This window comes from Desmodus rotundus, chromosome 6, assembly GCF_022682495.2.
Source record: "Desmodus rotundus isolate HL8 chromosome 6, HLdesRot8A.1, whole genome shotgun sequence".
NCBI lineage: Eukaryota > Metazoa > Chordata > Mammalia > Chiroptera > Phyllostomidae > Desmodus > Desmodus rotundus.
Window position 1 is genome coordinate 23,207,499 of NC_071392.1, and position 16,510 is coordinate 23,224,008.

General features: G+C 40.4%; 1 protein-coding gene across 1 annotated transcript in view; it reads right to left on the minus strand.

Moving 5' to 3' along the window:
• SCIN (scinderin) overlaps positions 1–13,975 on the minus strand; it is a 72,342-nt gene extending 58,367 nt beyond the window's left edge. The window contains exons 1-3 of the mRNA XM_024577213.4: positions 13,657–13,975; positions 5,252–5,406; positions 911–1,072 (exon numbers count right to left, since the gene is read on the minus strand). Of these exons, the coding sequence (XP_024432981.2) occupies positions 911–1,072; positions 5,252–5,406; positions 13,657–13,855 (516 nt within the window). The 5' untranslated portion in view covers positions 13,856–13,975. The remainder of the gene's footprint in view (positions 1–910; positions 1,073–5,251; positions 5,407–13,656) is intronic.
• Between the last annotated feature and the right edge of the window lie 2,535 nt (positions 13,976–16,510).

Here is a 16,510-nt window from a genome sequence, read left to right on the forward strand (position 1 = left end):
ATTCCACCGCCCGTCAAGCTCCTGCTAACTGAACAACACGGGCAGATCCATCCTCTGCATGATGCTCAGCCTGGAAATGTTAGGGGTGATGCTCTGAACGCAGACATAGGAGGTGCGATGAGAACGCCAATCGTGAGGAAGAGGAGAAGGCCACCGTAAACCAGCTCTGTGCTTTCCTGCCTCCTCTGCCTTTGCACATGGGTTTTCAGTGATAACAAATGCCCTTTCTTTCTACTTTTAAACGCTTACAAAGGTATAAAGACACAACTTATATTCTACCTATCAGAGTCTAGCACAAGACCTCAGAATAATACTTCTTGGTCAAAATAATAATAATTTATAAGTATACCTCTTTTCTTGGAAGAAGATACACCCTTGCCTATCCCATTAGGATGATAACTGATATTTAACCCAAGATCATTAAAAAGTACGAAGTGGTATGGTGCATGTGTGTGAGTCTGTAAGGGAAATTGCCCCAAATTCTTCAGGCAGACTGCTTAGACTAACAATGTGTCCATTAAAAATTCTAGAACCTTTGCTCTCTGGGCAAATCAATTTCCCCCCCAAGCAATGTTTTCCCATACACATTAGAGACTAAAATAATTAGAGGAAGCTCTGTTCAAAGAGAAGGGGAAATACATGAAAAAATTATTCAATTTCTGTTCTATGGTAGGAAGAACTAAATCACTATGCCATTCTCAACCCATCAAAGAAAATAAAAACTTTGAAGTCCCACTTTGTGTCATTTAACTACTAGCCAATTACTCATAGGATATGATTGCATCTCTGGTAAACATGACCTCTTTTCGGTGTGTAGAAAAGCTGATTATCTTCCTTGACACAAACTTCAAATTTGATCTGAAGACAAATTACTTTTCTTTCGATGTCTACATGGGAAAATAAAACTTACGGTGCCAAGGTCAATGATGAAGCAGTCCCCCTTGTTGAAACTGTGCCAGCTCAGAGGAACTTCCGTGGCCCTGACCACTCTCCGACCCTTCACGTGCAGCAGCCTCCGGGCGGTCAGGTCGTTGGTGATGACGTGATTGAGTCCAGATGCCACCCCTCCAACCTGATCACAGGAGGGGACAGAAAACCAAACCAAACCAATGAGGCTTCTAACCAGAAACAGGCATGTATAAAACCACAGGTGTTTTTACTCAAATGGCCTGTCAAGCCAACAAACAATAGACACTTCAGGGCGCATGAAAAATTAAATAGGAAGAAGAGAATTCCTTGGCGAATCAACAGGTTTAAAAAAAAAATTAGGTTCTTTATCCTTCCTATTCCAACATTCAATGTAATAATTGCAAATATTTACTGAGAACTTTCAGTATCTAAAACCTGCTACCCAGACAAAAAGGAGCTATAGCTCTTGCCCTTTGGGAACTAATTATTCTCAAGTCAAGGATTTCAAGGACAAAGGCAACAGGAGGCCGGAGGAGAGTCAGAGGTAACAGGTACAGATGAGGAGCACCCAGAGAAGGAGGCGCCCCAGAGTGTCCCTGCCACAGCGTTAGGACAGAGAAGGGGAGTTAAGTGCTGGCCAGGTACAGGCTACTCGTATTTACGGTCCTTGTTTTTACATTTTAAAGAATCACCTGTCTTAGTCATCTATTTTTTGGTAAAAAGAGTTTACTAAATATGCCAGATACAAAGTATTTATAGTCTGGATGGGAAGAGATGAAGAATCTTGGTTGCACATTCCCAACCCAAAACAAAACAAAATAAAATATAACCACAGTGAATCAAGAAGTACTGAAAAAAAAATTAACTACATCAAGTACATCTGTATTATCTGAAGTCAGCTTTCATCTTTTCATTTTTTCCTAACTGTTAGAAATAGTAAACTTTATTTTCACAATTAATTATGAGGTAATGTACATAATAAAGATTCAGTACAAACGAATATGTGTCATTTATTGATCAAAGATCTCCTATGATCACATGGTACAAAAATTAGCAGTATAAGAAACCTATAAAATAGTCAAACTTTAAATTTATTATATAAACAAATACAGGGAATCCAAAAACAGAGGTTTAGTTGCATATGTAATCTTTAACCCATTCTTCATATTTCCATTGACTAAATTTTTCCCATTCTCCAGGAAAAGGCCCTCATGAACAGAAGGGTTTTGTTAGCAATGGGCTAAATAACTTCAGGGCAATTATAACCAAAAATTATAAGAAATATACAATAATTTCCTACTTTATAATTCTATAAAGATTGCCATATTTTTGACTGAACAAAATGTTATATAATAAAAATACATAGAAGTTGTTATCATATATACACTGTTCTTAGCCATTTCCATTTTTTTTTGAGTAAATACAGTGTGATCTAATGAAAACAGTACAAGAACACTGTGATCTGAACAAAAGTTTTAACTCTAGACTAGACTGAGGGTGCATATACAACATTTAGGCTAATTTCATATGGTAAATCATCAGAACATTTAACAGCATCTTAAAAACTAATTTTGTCTCTAATATTTGATGCCAAAAATGCACAAGAGAAAAACTGTTATATGCATGTCCGTATCAGACAGTAAGTAGTTCTGGGGACGTTGTTTGAATCAACCCTAGAAACTCCCTGCCTCTTTCTACCTGCTCCAGAGAATGAAAACGAGGTGGGTGTTTACATTCAACAAGTTCCTCTAAATCTGTGGCACCAAAAATACACTTTTCCTGGTTGACAGATGTCAGATGGCTGCTGAAGGCTGGGCCTTCTCGAGTCTGAGAAAGCTGTGATTAACTGGAGATTTAATATGATGGGGCAGTGGTAGGTAATAGTCCACTGTACCCCTCTCAACTCCCCAAAATGCCTCACAGAGGACAAACCTCAAGCCACTGAAATGATAGGAGAAGATGGTCTTAATGTTTCCTGCCTGAATCTTTGCACTGTATGTAACAACTACATATGGTTGTTGCTGACTGGGTAACTGTAGGCTTTGCCAAGTTTTTCTCTATTTCAAATAGAGACAAACAATTATCCTGACATTTTAACCATTTATTTATGTTGAGAGCATCCCAGTATAATGATTACCAGTTCAGGTACTGGAGTCAGACGATCACCCACTCACATACCAGCTCTTAGGCCTTGGCAAAGTTACACAGTCTCTCTAAGCTTCCCTTTACTTATTTTAATAGGGTGATGATGATAGAAACTGCACCACAGGACTATCGTTTAGATTAAATGAGAAAATGTTCAGGAAGTGCTTAGCACATTCCTAGAGCATGGAATTAGGTATAACATAATAATCTTTGCTATTCTGGGGGATAAACTATCTTTGCTTCTACATTTCCTATCAAGTGTTGTGGCAACTTCAACATCCCATCTGCTCATGTCACTGATGATAAGATAGTGAACTAATTTTGTTTCTGCTGATAAATTTGACCTCCACTTGCAAATATCCTCTTTCTAAAAAAGGCTGATTTGTAATGGTTTTAATGTTGATAATTAGAAAATAACTATCCAATAACTATAAAATTACTTTTATCATGTCTTGCAAATAGCCAGAAGGATTACTAATAACATAATTTCCTATAGATTGTGTATGTACTATATAGGTATTCTATTATTTAATTCATCCTTAATCCTTCCAACGCTTATATGAGGAAGCTGTTGTTATACCCATTGCACACTGGAGAAAACTGAGCACAGAAAGCTGCCATACTTGCCCTGAGACAACCAGTAATACGTGAAAGAAACGGGTTCATAACCATTCTGATGACATAGCACCTGCTTCGAGGAACTCTAAGACCCAGGTTTTTCAAAGTGTTGGGTTCACTGACATAAAGGGGGTTTCAGGATCATGTGACATAAACTGTAGGAATTCATGTGAATTAAATGAAAGGAGAGGTAATAGTTCCATATTTAGGTTGGCTGATATCCTAGAGTGGAAACATGATTCCAAGAGATACAAGAACTTGTGTTTGTCCTCATCTCAATGGCATTGCAAAATATTCAACTAAGTCTCTAATCAGGTGAGGGGAAAAATAACCCCTGGCATTGTAGTAGGCGGATTTAGTATATATCCGAATTCTAGTTTAGCTCTAAGGTCTTAGGTCTGCACTAGGCCAATTCGCTAGAGGGGAGTAGCAGGCTCTGCAGAGTACCTACTGGAGCATGTTTGATTTTGAAAAGGACTGTTTCTAAAATGTTAGTCCAGGGGGGTACTCCTCAGACTTTATCTGAACTCCGCAGGAGCAGGGGAGATGGTGAAGGAGGGCCATCTGCCACAAAGGTCACTGGGAGATTCCTTTCAAAAGCTATCTTGTACTGAAAATTGCCTTACAAGGACAGAACTACTTAACACTTTATTTGTGTTTTTCTTTAATTTTCAAAAATAAAGCCAATACACGTAAACTGTGTACACATGCCGGTGTACGTGCATTTGAATTTATGAAGCCGGACCACATGTGGTCAACTCCATGGTTTCATTTGTATCATTTCCAAGATCGAACCACACTAGATGGGAAAAGTATGTATAGGTCTTTGTATTAACGGAAGTTATAATTGTTATAATTACTTTATTAAGATATTCTAGAACAATTGAGATTACCACATCATGGGTTATTTGCAGCAAATTCAGAGATTCTTCAGAATATCAAAAACAAAAACTGTTAATACCCTATTTACCAATAGCTAATTATTGAAGTAACTTCACCTCAATAATTCCTTGTGACAACATAACTGAAAGCTCTTAACTTTATTAAAAGTCAACTTATTAAATGTAATCAAAACAGAATAGTTCACATGTTGCCCTATACATTCCACAAACATTTATTTTTGAGCACTTACTATGTGTCCAGCAGGTACTAGCCACATATCAGTGAACAAAACAGATTAAAACAAAAACAAAACAGAAAACTCTGCCCTCGCCTTGGCCAGTGGGGCTCACCTGGTTGGGAGTCATCCTGCAAACTGAAAGATCACAGGTTCAATTCCCTGTCAGGGCACATGTCTATGTTTCAGGTTCAGTCCCTGGCTGGGATGCATACAAGAGGCAACCGATCTATATTTCTCTCTCACAATGATGTTTCTCTCCCTCTCTTTTTCCCTCCCTCCTCCTCTCTCTAAAATAGATAAATAAATAAATCAATAAGCACATCCTTGGGTGAGGATAAAATAAGAAATAATAAAATTGTTTAAAAAAACACGTACTTTTATTGTAATGAAGACATGAGGTGTGGATGGATAGAGAGAGAAAGGGGCTTATAACAGAAGCTGTTTGAGAGAGCTGCTTACCTTGTATTTCAAACCTCCTTTGAAATAGCCAACAAAATCGGTAGACTCATATCCTTGCAGTTCTCTATTCTGCACTGGTTTGCCCCCCAAGTAGTCGTCCATCTGCACTGTGAAGATGGCAGCTGCAGTGCTTTCATCCTGAGAACACTCCCTTCCTGAAACAACAAAGGAAAGTGCCTCACTTGTCAAGCAAGGAAAAGGATTATGGCAGAAATTCTGATATAAAACACTCAGAAACATGTTTTGAATTATATATCCATAAAACAAATCATCTTCAACAGAACAATCTTTTAGTAGAAATGGTGTAATATAAATTGTGTTGCTAACAACTAAAATAATTGTTGTGTTCCTGCTTTCCAATTCTTTTTAAAATTAAAAAACAAAACACCACTGTCTGAATATGCTCAGGTAGAAATAACAATATATTTGAGTAGGATTCAGATTCATTCAGTCAATAACATCAAGCTACAAAAACATTTTGCAATTGTTTCAGCCTTTAAATTTTTTAAATTTTTTATGCTATTACAGTTGTCTCAATTTTCCCCCCTTTGCCCCCCTCCCTCCAGCACCCCCCTCCACAGTCAATCCACACACCGTTGTTCATGTCCATGGTCATGCATAATGCACACGCTCTCTGTCTAGTCCCTTCACCTTCTTTCAACCAGTCCCAACCCCCCCTTCTTACAGCTGTCAGTCTGTCCCTTGTTACTGTGCCTCTGATTCTATTTTTTTCACTAGTTTATCTTGTTCCTTAGATTCCAGTTATAAGTGAGATCATAGGGTATTTGTCTTTCATTGTTAGGCTTATTTCACTTAGCTCTATAAAACTGTTTAGCCTTCATTAGCATCAATCTTTAGGCATCCAATGTCAATATGTTAGTATTGTAAGGAATGTGCACATGATAAGCCATAGATAAACCTCTTAAGGAAAGAAAATGGTTGTTAGAATGGGCAATGAACATAAGTCAACCTTACCCTTATTGAGCCCCATTGTCCCAGTTTCACTATCTTAATCGTGTAATATTCTCTGAAGGAAAAGGGAGAGGAGAGGAACTAGCATGCTCACACCTACTGGATATTAATGCATGTATTACTATCCCAGGAATTTAATATACAACACATTTAAGTTTCAAAATTGTAATACAGATTCCATCCAGGCAACCTCGCTGAGGTAGAAACACCAATTCTTAAAAACCAGCATCTTCAGTGAACAAGAAAATCAGAGCCAGGATAGTCCTGAAGGGAACTCAGACTTTATAAAAGACATTTCAAAACCCTTACTATATCTCAGCTGTGTGAGAGTCATGATTGTAAAGATGGTAATAGCTAACATTTATACATTTATAATATCTTGGCTATGGGCCAGGCACTGTGCTAGTGTTTGCATGGATGATCTCATTTAAACTTTAAGCAGCCCCATGCAGCAGAAACTACGCTCTACCACGTTACAACAGTGGAATCGGAGGCTTACAGCTGCCAAGTACCTCTCTTGAGACCACACAGTTGACCTGCGGTAGAACACCACCCAGAACTCGTTATCTGTGACTCTGAGGCACAGGCTCTTAGAAATTACAATACTAGGTTATTTTTATGTATATTCAGACTCCCATTAGCAGTAAAATTTTGTGGTAACAGGGGTATGCTATTTTCCTTCATGAATAATTGATGCCTAAAAGTTAGAAGCTATAGCAATACTACACAAGGTCTGTCCAGAAAAAGCCATTGTTAGTACAATTAGAATGATTTGCATGACATCGATGTAACCTGACTGCCAAGGAGAGTGGACTGGAATGCACATATGTGAACAATGACTTCACGGTACTAGTCAGGGGGGTGGTAGACACAGTTGAGTGAGCATGTATACTGAATGGCCATCTCATTCAAAATGACTGAGTGAGTAGATCAATGAACCTGCATCAAATTTTGTGTTAAGCTTGAACATTCCTCCAAGGGAACTATTCAGATGACTCAGAAGGCCGCAGCTACGGGCAACTGGTAACTGGCAACTTTATCACTACAACATGCCCGATCATGCATCATGTCTCGTGAAGAATTTTTTGGCAAAACATCAAATCGCCCAGGTGACTCAGCCCCCATACAGCCCAGATTTGGCACCTTGCAACTTATGGCTTTTCCCAAAACTAAAATCACCTTTGAAAGGAACAGATTTTAGACCCCAGATGAGATTTGGGAAAATATGATGGGGCTGATGGCAATTGGGAGAACTGTGTGAGGTCCCAAGGTGCCTACTTTGAAGGGGACTGAGGCATCATTGTCCCATGTGCAATGTTTCTTGTATTTTGCATTTTCTTCTTCTTATAAAATAAATGTCTCTGTTTTTCATAGTGTGTGGCCGGATATTTTCTGGACAGGCCTTTTAGTTCACCTGAAACCCAGGTTGAGAATATTCACCAAAGCTAAAGAAAGGAAACCAGGCAGCCAAATTGAAGAAAGAATTTGATTTCTTTACAATTCTTATTACTCTCAAAGGGGACCTGTATAGCAAATATCTTCTTAGTCAAAAATTTAGTAGCTAGAAGAACATTTGACTTGATATATTTCGTGAACTTGTTGTGGTCAAAGGAAATTGTGTAACACACGTGCAATTTTGCAGTCCAAAAGGACTCCGGTGTCATTCTTACCCTTCATTCCCATCCATAAATGAGGATACTGATAGGGGCATAGATGTAGATTTGTACGGTGATGCTTTAAAAAGAAAACTTAAGTCAAAATTAATACAGTCATTAACGATAATGTGTTTGACATAAATATTCTTACTTGAGTACAAGTTGAACCCCAAGTCTCTATAGGAAGGTGTAAAGGGATATACAATTAATGAATGGACTAGAAGTAAGTTAATTAAATTATATTACCAGTTGTTGATACTGTGCTAGGCCACGAAATACCAGTATGAATAAGCTGGAGTCCTTGCTCTAAAGAGATTGAGAGTTACTAGTGAAATAACAGCAGTCTTTGAATACAAAAACCAAAATCAGATTCAATTGTATCATGATAAAATCCTAGCAAACAGTAACTTGTGAACTTCACTTCATTTATTTTCCCTATACTAATTTTACTGATGTTATGTTGTTTTGTTTTGTTATTTTACATTATGTTGTATTATTATATATGTATAAAAGTACAAAACTGTTGCCATATTAGGAATACAAGGGAACACTCTCACCTTGATAAATTTTTTTTTAAGCTAACATAATTCTTCACAGTGAAAGACTGAATGCTTTCCCCTAAGACTGGGAACAAGGCAAGTTTGCCTACTCCCATTAATCTTACTCAACATTACATAAGAAATTATACCCACTGCACTAAGGTAGAAAGAGAAAAGCATACAGACTGGAAAAGAAGAAATAAATGTTTCTATTTACAAATGAGAGGGTCATCTACATAGAAAATTTTTAAGAAATCTACAAAATAAATAAACTAAAAAAAAACCCCTCCTGAATAAGTGCGTTCAGCAAGATGGCAAAATAAAAATTGATAACAAAAGGTGGTCTCTTTCTTATATAGAAACAACAGACATGAAAAAATCGAAATGAAAAGCACCACACCATTTATGATCACTCCAAAAAACTAAAGTATATATTTAACAAAGCCAGTATATGACCTATGTGCTAAAAATTACAAAATGGCAATAAAAGAATCAAGGACCATAATAAATAAAAAGACATAGTGTCATGGACTATAAGACTCAATATAATAGAGATGTCAGTTTTCCCCAAATTGATCTGTAGGCGTAATGCTATTCCTGGCAAAAATCACAGCAAGGTTTATTATAGATCGTATGAGTTTATTATAAAACTTACATGAAAAGGCATAAGCCCTGGAATAGCTAAAACAATCTTGAAAAGAAAACTAAGCTAGGAAAAATAACTCTATCTGATATTAATGTCCACTGTACCACTACAGTAATTAAGACAGTGCAGTACTGGTGGAAAGACAGACACACAGATCAGTAGATTGCGTTTCCCCCAGTGGTAACACATTGTAAAACTACGGTATAGGGACGGACCCCCTACACCTTTCCATCTTGGAGTGGCCTCCTGCAGTCTCCTCTGCAAATGGGCCCCGTGGCCCAGCACCCAGTTCCTGCCACCTGTGATCATGCCGAGGCCCCCGAGGGGTTGCTGCCCAGGTTTCCAGCAACCCACAAGCAAGACCATGGTAGCCATCCCTCCTGCGGCTCGTTTGTGCCACCCTTGATAACCACTGGCGTCGCCTGGATTCCACTTCCAGTGACAGCTCCAGCAGAAATGCAGAGTCCCGGGAAGAAGCCATCCTCCACCACTCCGGTATCCCCAAGGCCGCCCCTGGTCCCTGGTGGATGAGCTTCTTGTCCAGGAAGTCCACTCTCCTGTTCAAGGCCCCAGCATTGGAGTCCCAGAGCACTCGGAATCTCCCTAGGCCTCCAGCAGCATGGTCACCTGTGACCTGGCTCCGGCAGGCAGCCTGGAGGAAGCGGGCTGGCAGCCAGCCCAGCAAAGCCAATGCTCTTCCCCTATCCTGAGTGACCACCTCCAGCCACCCAACTTCCAGAGGCAGTAGGCTCTTTTGAGCCCCTCCCCTCACCCCTCTTCCCCTTCTTGCCCACACCGTAGACTAGGCAGGCTGCAGCAAGCAGAAGCAGTTGGGTTCTTTTATATCAAAACTGCAAAACACAGAAAGAGAAGTTGGAAAAACCCCGCTCTTTACTACCCAAGACACACGCAAATCTTCCTGACCTCCCATGACCATGTGTCTTGCACAAAGTGCAGAATAAATGACAAGTAGCCAGAAAAAAGGCCTATAGTATAGCTTCGTGTACCACATTACACTAATGTGCAAGGAAAGTATACAAGTACAGTACAGCACCGAACCCCAGTCAGGATTTGACAGTGATACAAGGCACTTATCCTTTCCATATTTCTCCAGTTTTACCTGTACTCATCTGGGTGTTTGTACATTTAATTTTACTGTATATAATTTTATCATATGTGTATACCCACCATCACAGTCAAAACACTGTATAATTCCATCACCAAAAAATCTCTGATTTGCCCTTTTATACTACACCCACCTCCCTCCTGCATCACCCTGACCCCACCCCATCCCTACCCTCTGGTAACAACAAATCTAAAATTTTGTCATTTCAAAAATGGCACACAAATAAAATCATACAGTATGGAACACTTTGGCATTAGTTTTTTTTTTCTTACTCAGCATAATTGTCCGAGCCTTTATCTGAGTTGCTGTATAAAAAGTTTGTTCCTTTTTATTGCTGAGTAGTATTCCTTGTTATTGATGTGCCACAATTTGTTTAACCAGTCACCTGTTGAAGGATCTTGGAGTTGATTCAAGTTTTGATCTATTCAAATAAAGCTGCTACAGATACTCATGTACAGGTTTTTACATGAATAGATTTTCATTTCTTTGAACTCAATGTCCACAAATGCAGTTGCTGGGTCATATGGTAATTGCATGTTTAGTTTTGTAAGAAACTGCCAAATTCTTTTCCTTAATACTCATACCCCTTATTTTATATCCCCCTGCCCCAAGAAATAGAGAAAAACCCAGTTTCTCAGCATCCTCGCCAGCCCTTGTGTAAGTTCTTTGTATTGTATGTTGTATACCGCAACCCAATTCTTTGGATTCCCAGTGCCTCGCACAGAGCACAGCACAGACTACTTATACCGTAAGTGTTTATTGCTCTCAAATATACTTATGTGAAGTTTAAAACTGGCAAGGAGAAGTGCTGAGGGTGGGAGGGTATCGTGTAAATTGGGACAGACAGTAGCTTTATCGTCTAGCCCTGCTCACACACATAATGGTGTCATAAATATCCAGAAGCAGGAGGTGGATGCATTTACACCACGAGGTACAAAGCTGAAATGTTTAGGAAGGACCAATGCAACACTCTCAGTCTCATGCAACAAACTCTTACTTTGTAAATAAAAATGATAAAATGAAATAATCCAATATATGCAAGGGTATTCTAGAAAGACACTGGAAAGATGACTCTCTGTGCTCCTATTTTACATCCCTCTTCTTCCTTTTCTCCTTCGTCCCTCTCATTTGGCCTGTTCTTTGTTTCTACCCTGTGTACCGTTTTCATCCTGGTCTGATTTTAACTTCACTCTCTTCCACCTTCTTCCCAGCGGATCTCCTATGTCAAACTTTCGTTTTCCTTGAACTCTCACCTCTTCTGTCTGGAACTCTCACTCAATCTGTCTTATTAATCCTCATGAATTCCTCCGAATTCAGGTTTTAGAGTGAAATATTCTGGAGGAGATCCTGCCTGCTTCAGGGAACAGAGTAGGAGCAGCTGCTGAACAATTTCATCTAAAGGCCTGTTGGCTATTTTACTCTAAACCTCTCCATGTTCCCCATGATCTTCTCTTGACACAAGATCCCTCCCAATTACCCTCATTTTCCTCCCTCCTCTCAAGGCTTCTCTACTTCCCCCATCCACAGACACGGGGTGTCTCTTTCACAGTGCCTATCATATTTTACCTGTCTTATATCATGTTTTGATTTATCGTACTTTTGTGATTATAAATCTTCAGGGAAGTTTCATAAATTCATGTGCAAAAATGCCTTATACAATGCTGGCACGCTGAATAATTACTGAAGAAATTAACTTAGTAATTATTTCAGTTTTAGCAGACCTTAAAGATCATAAGATATTTCTGCCCAAAACATTTTCTATTACAGTGTTTGAACTTGGTGAGCACTAAGTGAATAATTAAGAGTCAATAATTAATAATGGTTCTGTGTAAACCTTAGAAAACTTAGTGCTCAAAGACCTTATTTGGATAAAAAAGAACCTATAGAATTAAAAAAGTGTGTTCAAAGGCCTCTTGCAATCTTCTGACAAAGTCAAACTCAACTGTTGTCTACAGCAAGATACGAAGTTCTTTCACATTTCAATTCACCAAAATGGCAAACGCAGCATTTCAGACACTTGTATCCATTCCAAATCCAAGTTCTAGATTGGAAGACCAAGGTGAGGACATTACTATTCTATCTGACATCACTGAGTCATGAAGATGGTTATATATAAGGATTTCAGGGTGGGGGGTGGGGATTTCATATAAAATAGTGAGATTACAATGGGAAACCAAAATGAGCTTCAGTATCCTTAAACAACCACAAAACTTTAATGTCAAACGCTACAATGAAAACAGTCCTTTCTCCCTCTGTCTTTGTCATTTGGGTATCTGCTCCCAGTGTTGACTAACATTGAAAACATCGTTTCTTAATGTTTCTACCGTTTTTTTTTCTTAAAATCTTCAAGTGTTAGAAGTAAAAATAATGGCTTTTAATGGCTTTCAGGGTCTTCAAAATGTATGTGTGTGTGTGTGTGTGGTTTTGTGTGGTTTCCCCATAAACTCAGGAATAAAATGAAAAGTAAGAAACACAAGTCCAAGGGAGGCAAGCTAATTTTAAAAGTCAGTGAGGCTCAGATAATCAGCACGTTGTTGGACGGGGTGTGCCCACTGGCCCGGGACCTCACAGGGAGAGGCTGGACATTCAGGGTGTTTACAAGTAAAAGTAGAAGGTGGAAAAAGTGGAACACACAAGGCCCAGTGTCCTGAGAGTCTGGCATGAGTGCAGCCCAAAATAATTACAGCTGAAGGGGCAGTTTTGTTCCAGAGTGTCCTTGTTCAAACAGATAAATACTAAATTTAAAAATGATTATAAAACCAGCTCATTTAAATACATAAATAGGCCATATAAATCTATTTATTTATATTGACAATATCTATATTATTTGTTTCCTGCTTGTATGCAGGGTGGCCAGCATCTTAATAAACAGGAATGCTAGCCACACCTGCGAGCCACGTGGTACAGGTGGGATCCTGACTTAAAGCAGCCAGACATTAATCGAGGCAACTAGTGGACAAATGCAAGCTGGTACACAACAGGGAAGAAAAGAAAAAGGATTAGTTATCAAACAACAAAACTTCTCGCCAGCTGCAGCAGATGGCCACAAACTTGACTTATCTCCTGCCTCACAGGGAAGCCAGGACTGAACTTGTCCGCAGGTGAGCAGGACTTGGCCAGCGCCTCCGTGCGCCGAACAGCGACCCTGGCAAGGAGTGGGGTTTCGAGCTGGAAGGTGAAAGAGGGAGGAACCAGCTAGAGGAACCAGCCCCAAAACCCAGGAGAGGAACACGTCAAAGTTCAAAGCCAGTGGTATAAAATTGCTCCCGACTTCGCAGCGCCTGGCGTCCGGTGGGGAGAAAGTGGCCAGCCCCAAAGGCGCGGCCCCGCGGGGGCGCAAGTGGCGCCAGGTCTCCGGGACAGCCCCGTTTGCTCCCTCTTTCCCCCGCCCTAGGAAATCTCAGCTCCCTGTGGACTCGCCCCTCCCGAACCTGGGCGCGTCCGGGCCCCGTGCCCGCAGCCCCTACCTAGCCAGAAGTGCAGACGGTAGGTGAAGCCTCGACATGCCTTGGTAGTGTGCAGCACCAGGTAGGCATCCCCGACGTAGAAGTCGCCGTAAGCGCTCCGGGGCACAGGCACCAGCTCCATCTTCTCGATCCTCCAAACCTGCAGACCCGCCTTCTTGCCCGCCCGGGCGAACTCCCGGTGGTACAGCTCCTGGGCCATGACTCAGGCACACGATGCTCTGGAGAGGAGGCACAGCACCGTGTCGTCCTTGGCGTCGGGCAGAACCCAGAGCTGCCAGGAGGACCCTCTCCGCGCGACTTTATGGGGTTAGCCCGGCGGGGAGGCGGGGCCCCGAAAAGGGAGTGGCTAAGTGCCGAGGCTGGAGTTGCAGGCAGGGAGCGGATTCCCTCCTGGGCAGCGCCTACTACCTAACTCCTACGCCCTTCCCCGGGGGAGGAGGAAATCGGAATCTTAAAGTCTGGAGATCCGGAGGGAATGTATAGAAACTCTTGGAAATGCCTCCTCCAACTTAGAACGTTTTCCCCGGCAACAGACGGAGGAAATGAACAATTATACCTGGATGGGGCATCGTTTTGAAAAAAAAATTGGCTATCCGGGTAAAAAATCACCCAAATCATCAATGTCATTTCATTGGTCACTCTCTCCATTCTTGATGGCTGAAAGTTTTCTCTGCCTTGATCTTCCCAGTTCGAATAAGCCTTGAAAAACAGCTCGTCCTGTTTCTCGGAAAGGATGAAAACCCGGAAGGTTGGAGGTCTTGCCCTGGGGACAGAGCTCTGTAATCCCCGGGGGTTCAGGGCCTGTGGTTAAACTCTTAGCTACCACCTGCCTCCTCTGGCCAAGAAAGTTGCGGAAAAAAATCAGCAGCCCTCCTCCGGGTGTTCTCAGGCTAGGCCGTTTGTGGCTGGGGTATTCTGCCTGCACCGCCTTGTGAGTTACCTGTCACCTGGCTTCAAAGTGCTAATTTTCTCATCACTTTCCCAACAGATTTTGCTTTTCCAGCACGGGCAAAGCGCTGTAAAATACAGATGGACGGTTTACTCTGTATTTTGCATTTATTTAACTGAAGCTGAAATGGCAAAAAAGTTTACTTTTACTTGCCATTGTTAAAAAAGCAAATAGTTCACCATGTAAAGACTAAGAAAGATGACTTTTATGCATGTACATTTCCTGTCATTGATTCCCAAATTACTAGAGTTCCAGCAAGTTATTAATACTGTATAATTCACTTATTTCCTTAATTAGTTTTTAATAGGTATTACATGACCACAGTGAAAAAAATATCAAAAGTACAAGATGTGCAATGAAGTTTATCTCCATTTCACCTGCCACTTAGATCTGAAATTTTCCTGTTGTGTGTGTGTGTGTGTGTGTGTGTGAGATCCGTTATAGGTTGAGATCCTGGTTGATAAATATCATTAGCTGCATTCTCTCCCCACCTCCTGCCAGACAATGAAAGGCAGGTGTGTAAGGCTCCTGTACAGATGAGGAAACTGAGGCTTTGGAACTTGTCAGCAGTCACCCACAGAGGAATTCAAGCCCACTGTGTCTAATGCAAAAGCACATGCTGTTTGCAAAACCTTATTTTTTCAATCCAAATTATTTGGCCAAGATCTTTTTTCTACTTAAGTGTACATAATATTTTCATTTTCTTCCAGCTTGTTCCTAGAGAGGCTTCTGATGCAGTGAGTTAAATGCAGCACCAAGAAGTTTGGTTGTAACTTTGTCACTGAGTCATCGTATGTCATGGTTTCCTTATCTGTAAAGTGGAAATCACGTTTTCTTTTGCTTCCTCTAGGGAAAAAAATACAAGAACATGTGCTCTGGACATATACTCAGACTTACTAAATTCAGTTTCAGTTTTAGTGATAATTCCTTTTAGAGAGGGGATTCCTTTCAGTGAAGAAATAAAAATAAAAGGAAATAATTTCCTTCTGATGAAGAAATAAAAATCTTTGGAACAAGTAAGTGAAATTCCCTCTCACTTAGACCAGGTCTGAGGCGCATGCCTGGGATGCACACAGAAAAGCCTAGTAATCAAGATCAATACTATTTTTGAGGCAATAGCTTAAAAAATCAAAGATAATGTGAACAGTTATGATAAAGGCAGAGTTGCTAGCAGTGCCGCACGGGACCATGTTGGAGGCCGAGGCCTTGAAGGAAATAGCAATCTTTCTTTACTTAAACTTTTGAGTTTAAAAAAAAATTTGGTTTATCATTTTTGGCATTAATTTTGATATTTCAAAACATGTTATATTAAAATAGAATCGATCTTGATTACTGATTTTTTTTGTGTGTGCCTGAGTTAAGAGCTCACCCGCATCATGCTAGGTCTGACCTGGCTAAGCCACCCTGGACTCAACTTGTAACTTTTTGCTAGACATAGCTACCTAATTGATCCTGCCAAGGTCAAGTTCAGCATGATCAAACAAGCTCATCCTTCCTTCCAAATATGTTTCTCCTAATCTTCCTGATTTCATTAACAGCATGATTTCATTTTGACTCAGCATTCTCATTTTAGCTTCACATTCATCCAACTAGGGTATCCAGAATATTTCTCAAATACATCTCAGCTGCCCACTCTCTTGTTATTCCTTTGATTCCCATCTTCAGGAGAGACATGCAGTGGAGTAAAGGGCCTAGATTACAGTATGGCCTGGCTGTAGGTTGAATCCTTCCTACCCCCAGTACTTTCCAACTGATTGAGCAGGGACAAGTTACCTCGCATTGTTGTCTCATTTTGACTGATAGGATTTACCTCATAGGACTGTCATGAGTAGGAACTAGGTAAATAAATACGTAACTGAGTGAAAGCTCATTCTTTTCACCACACAACAGCCAATAAATTGGGTG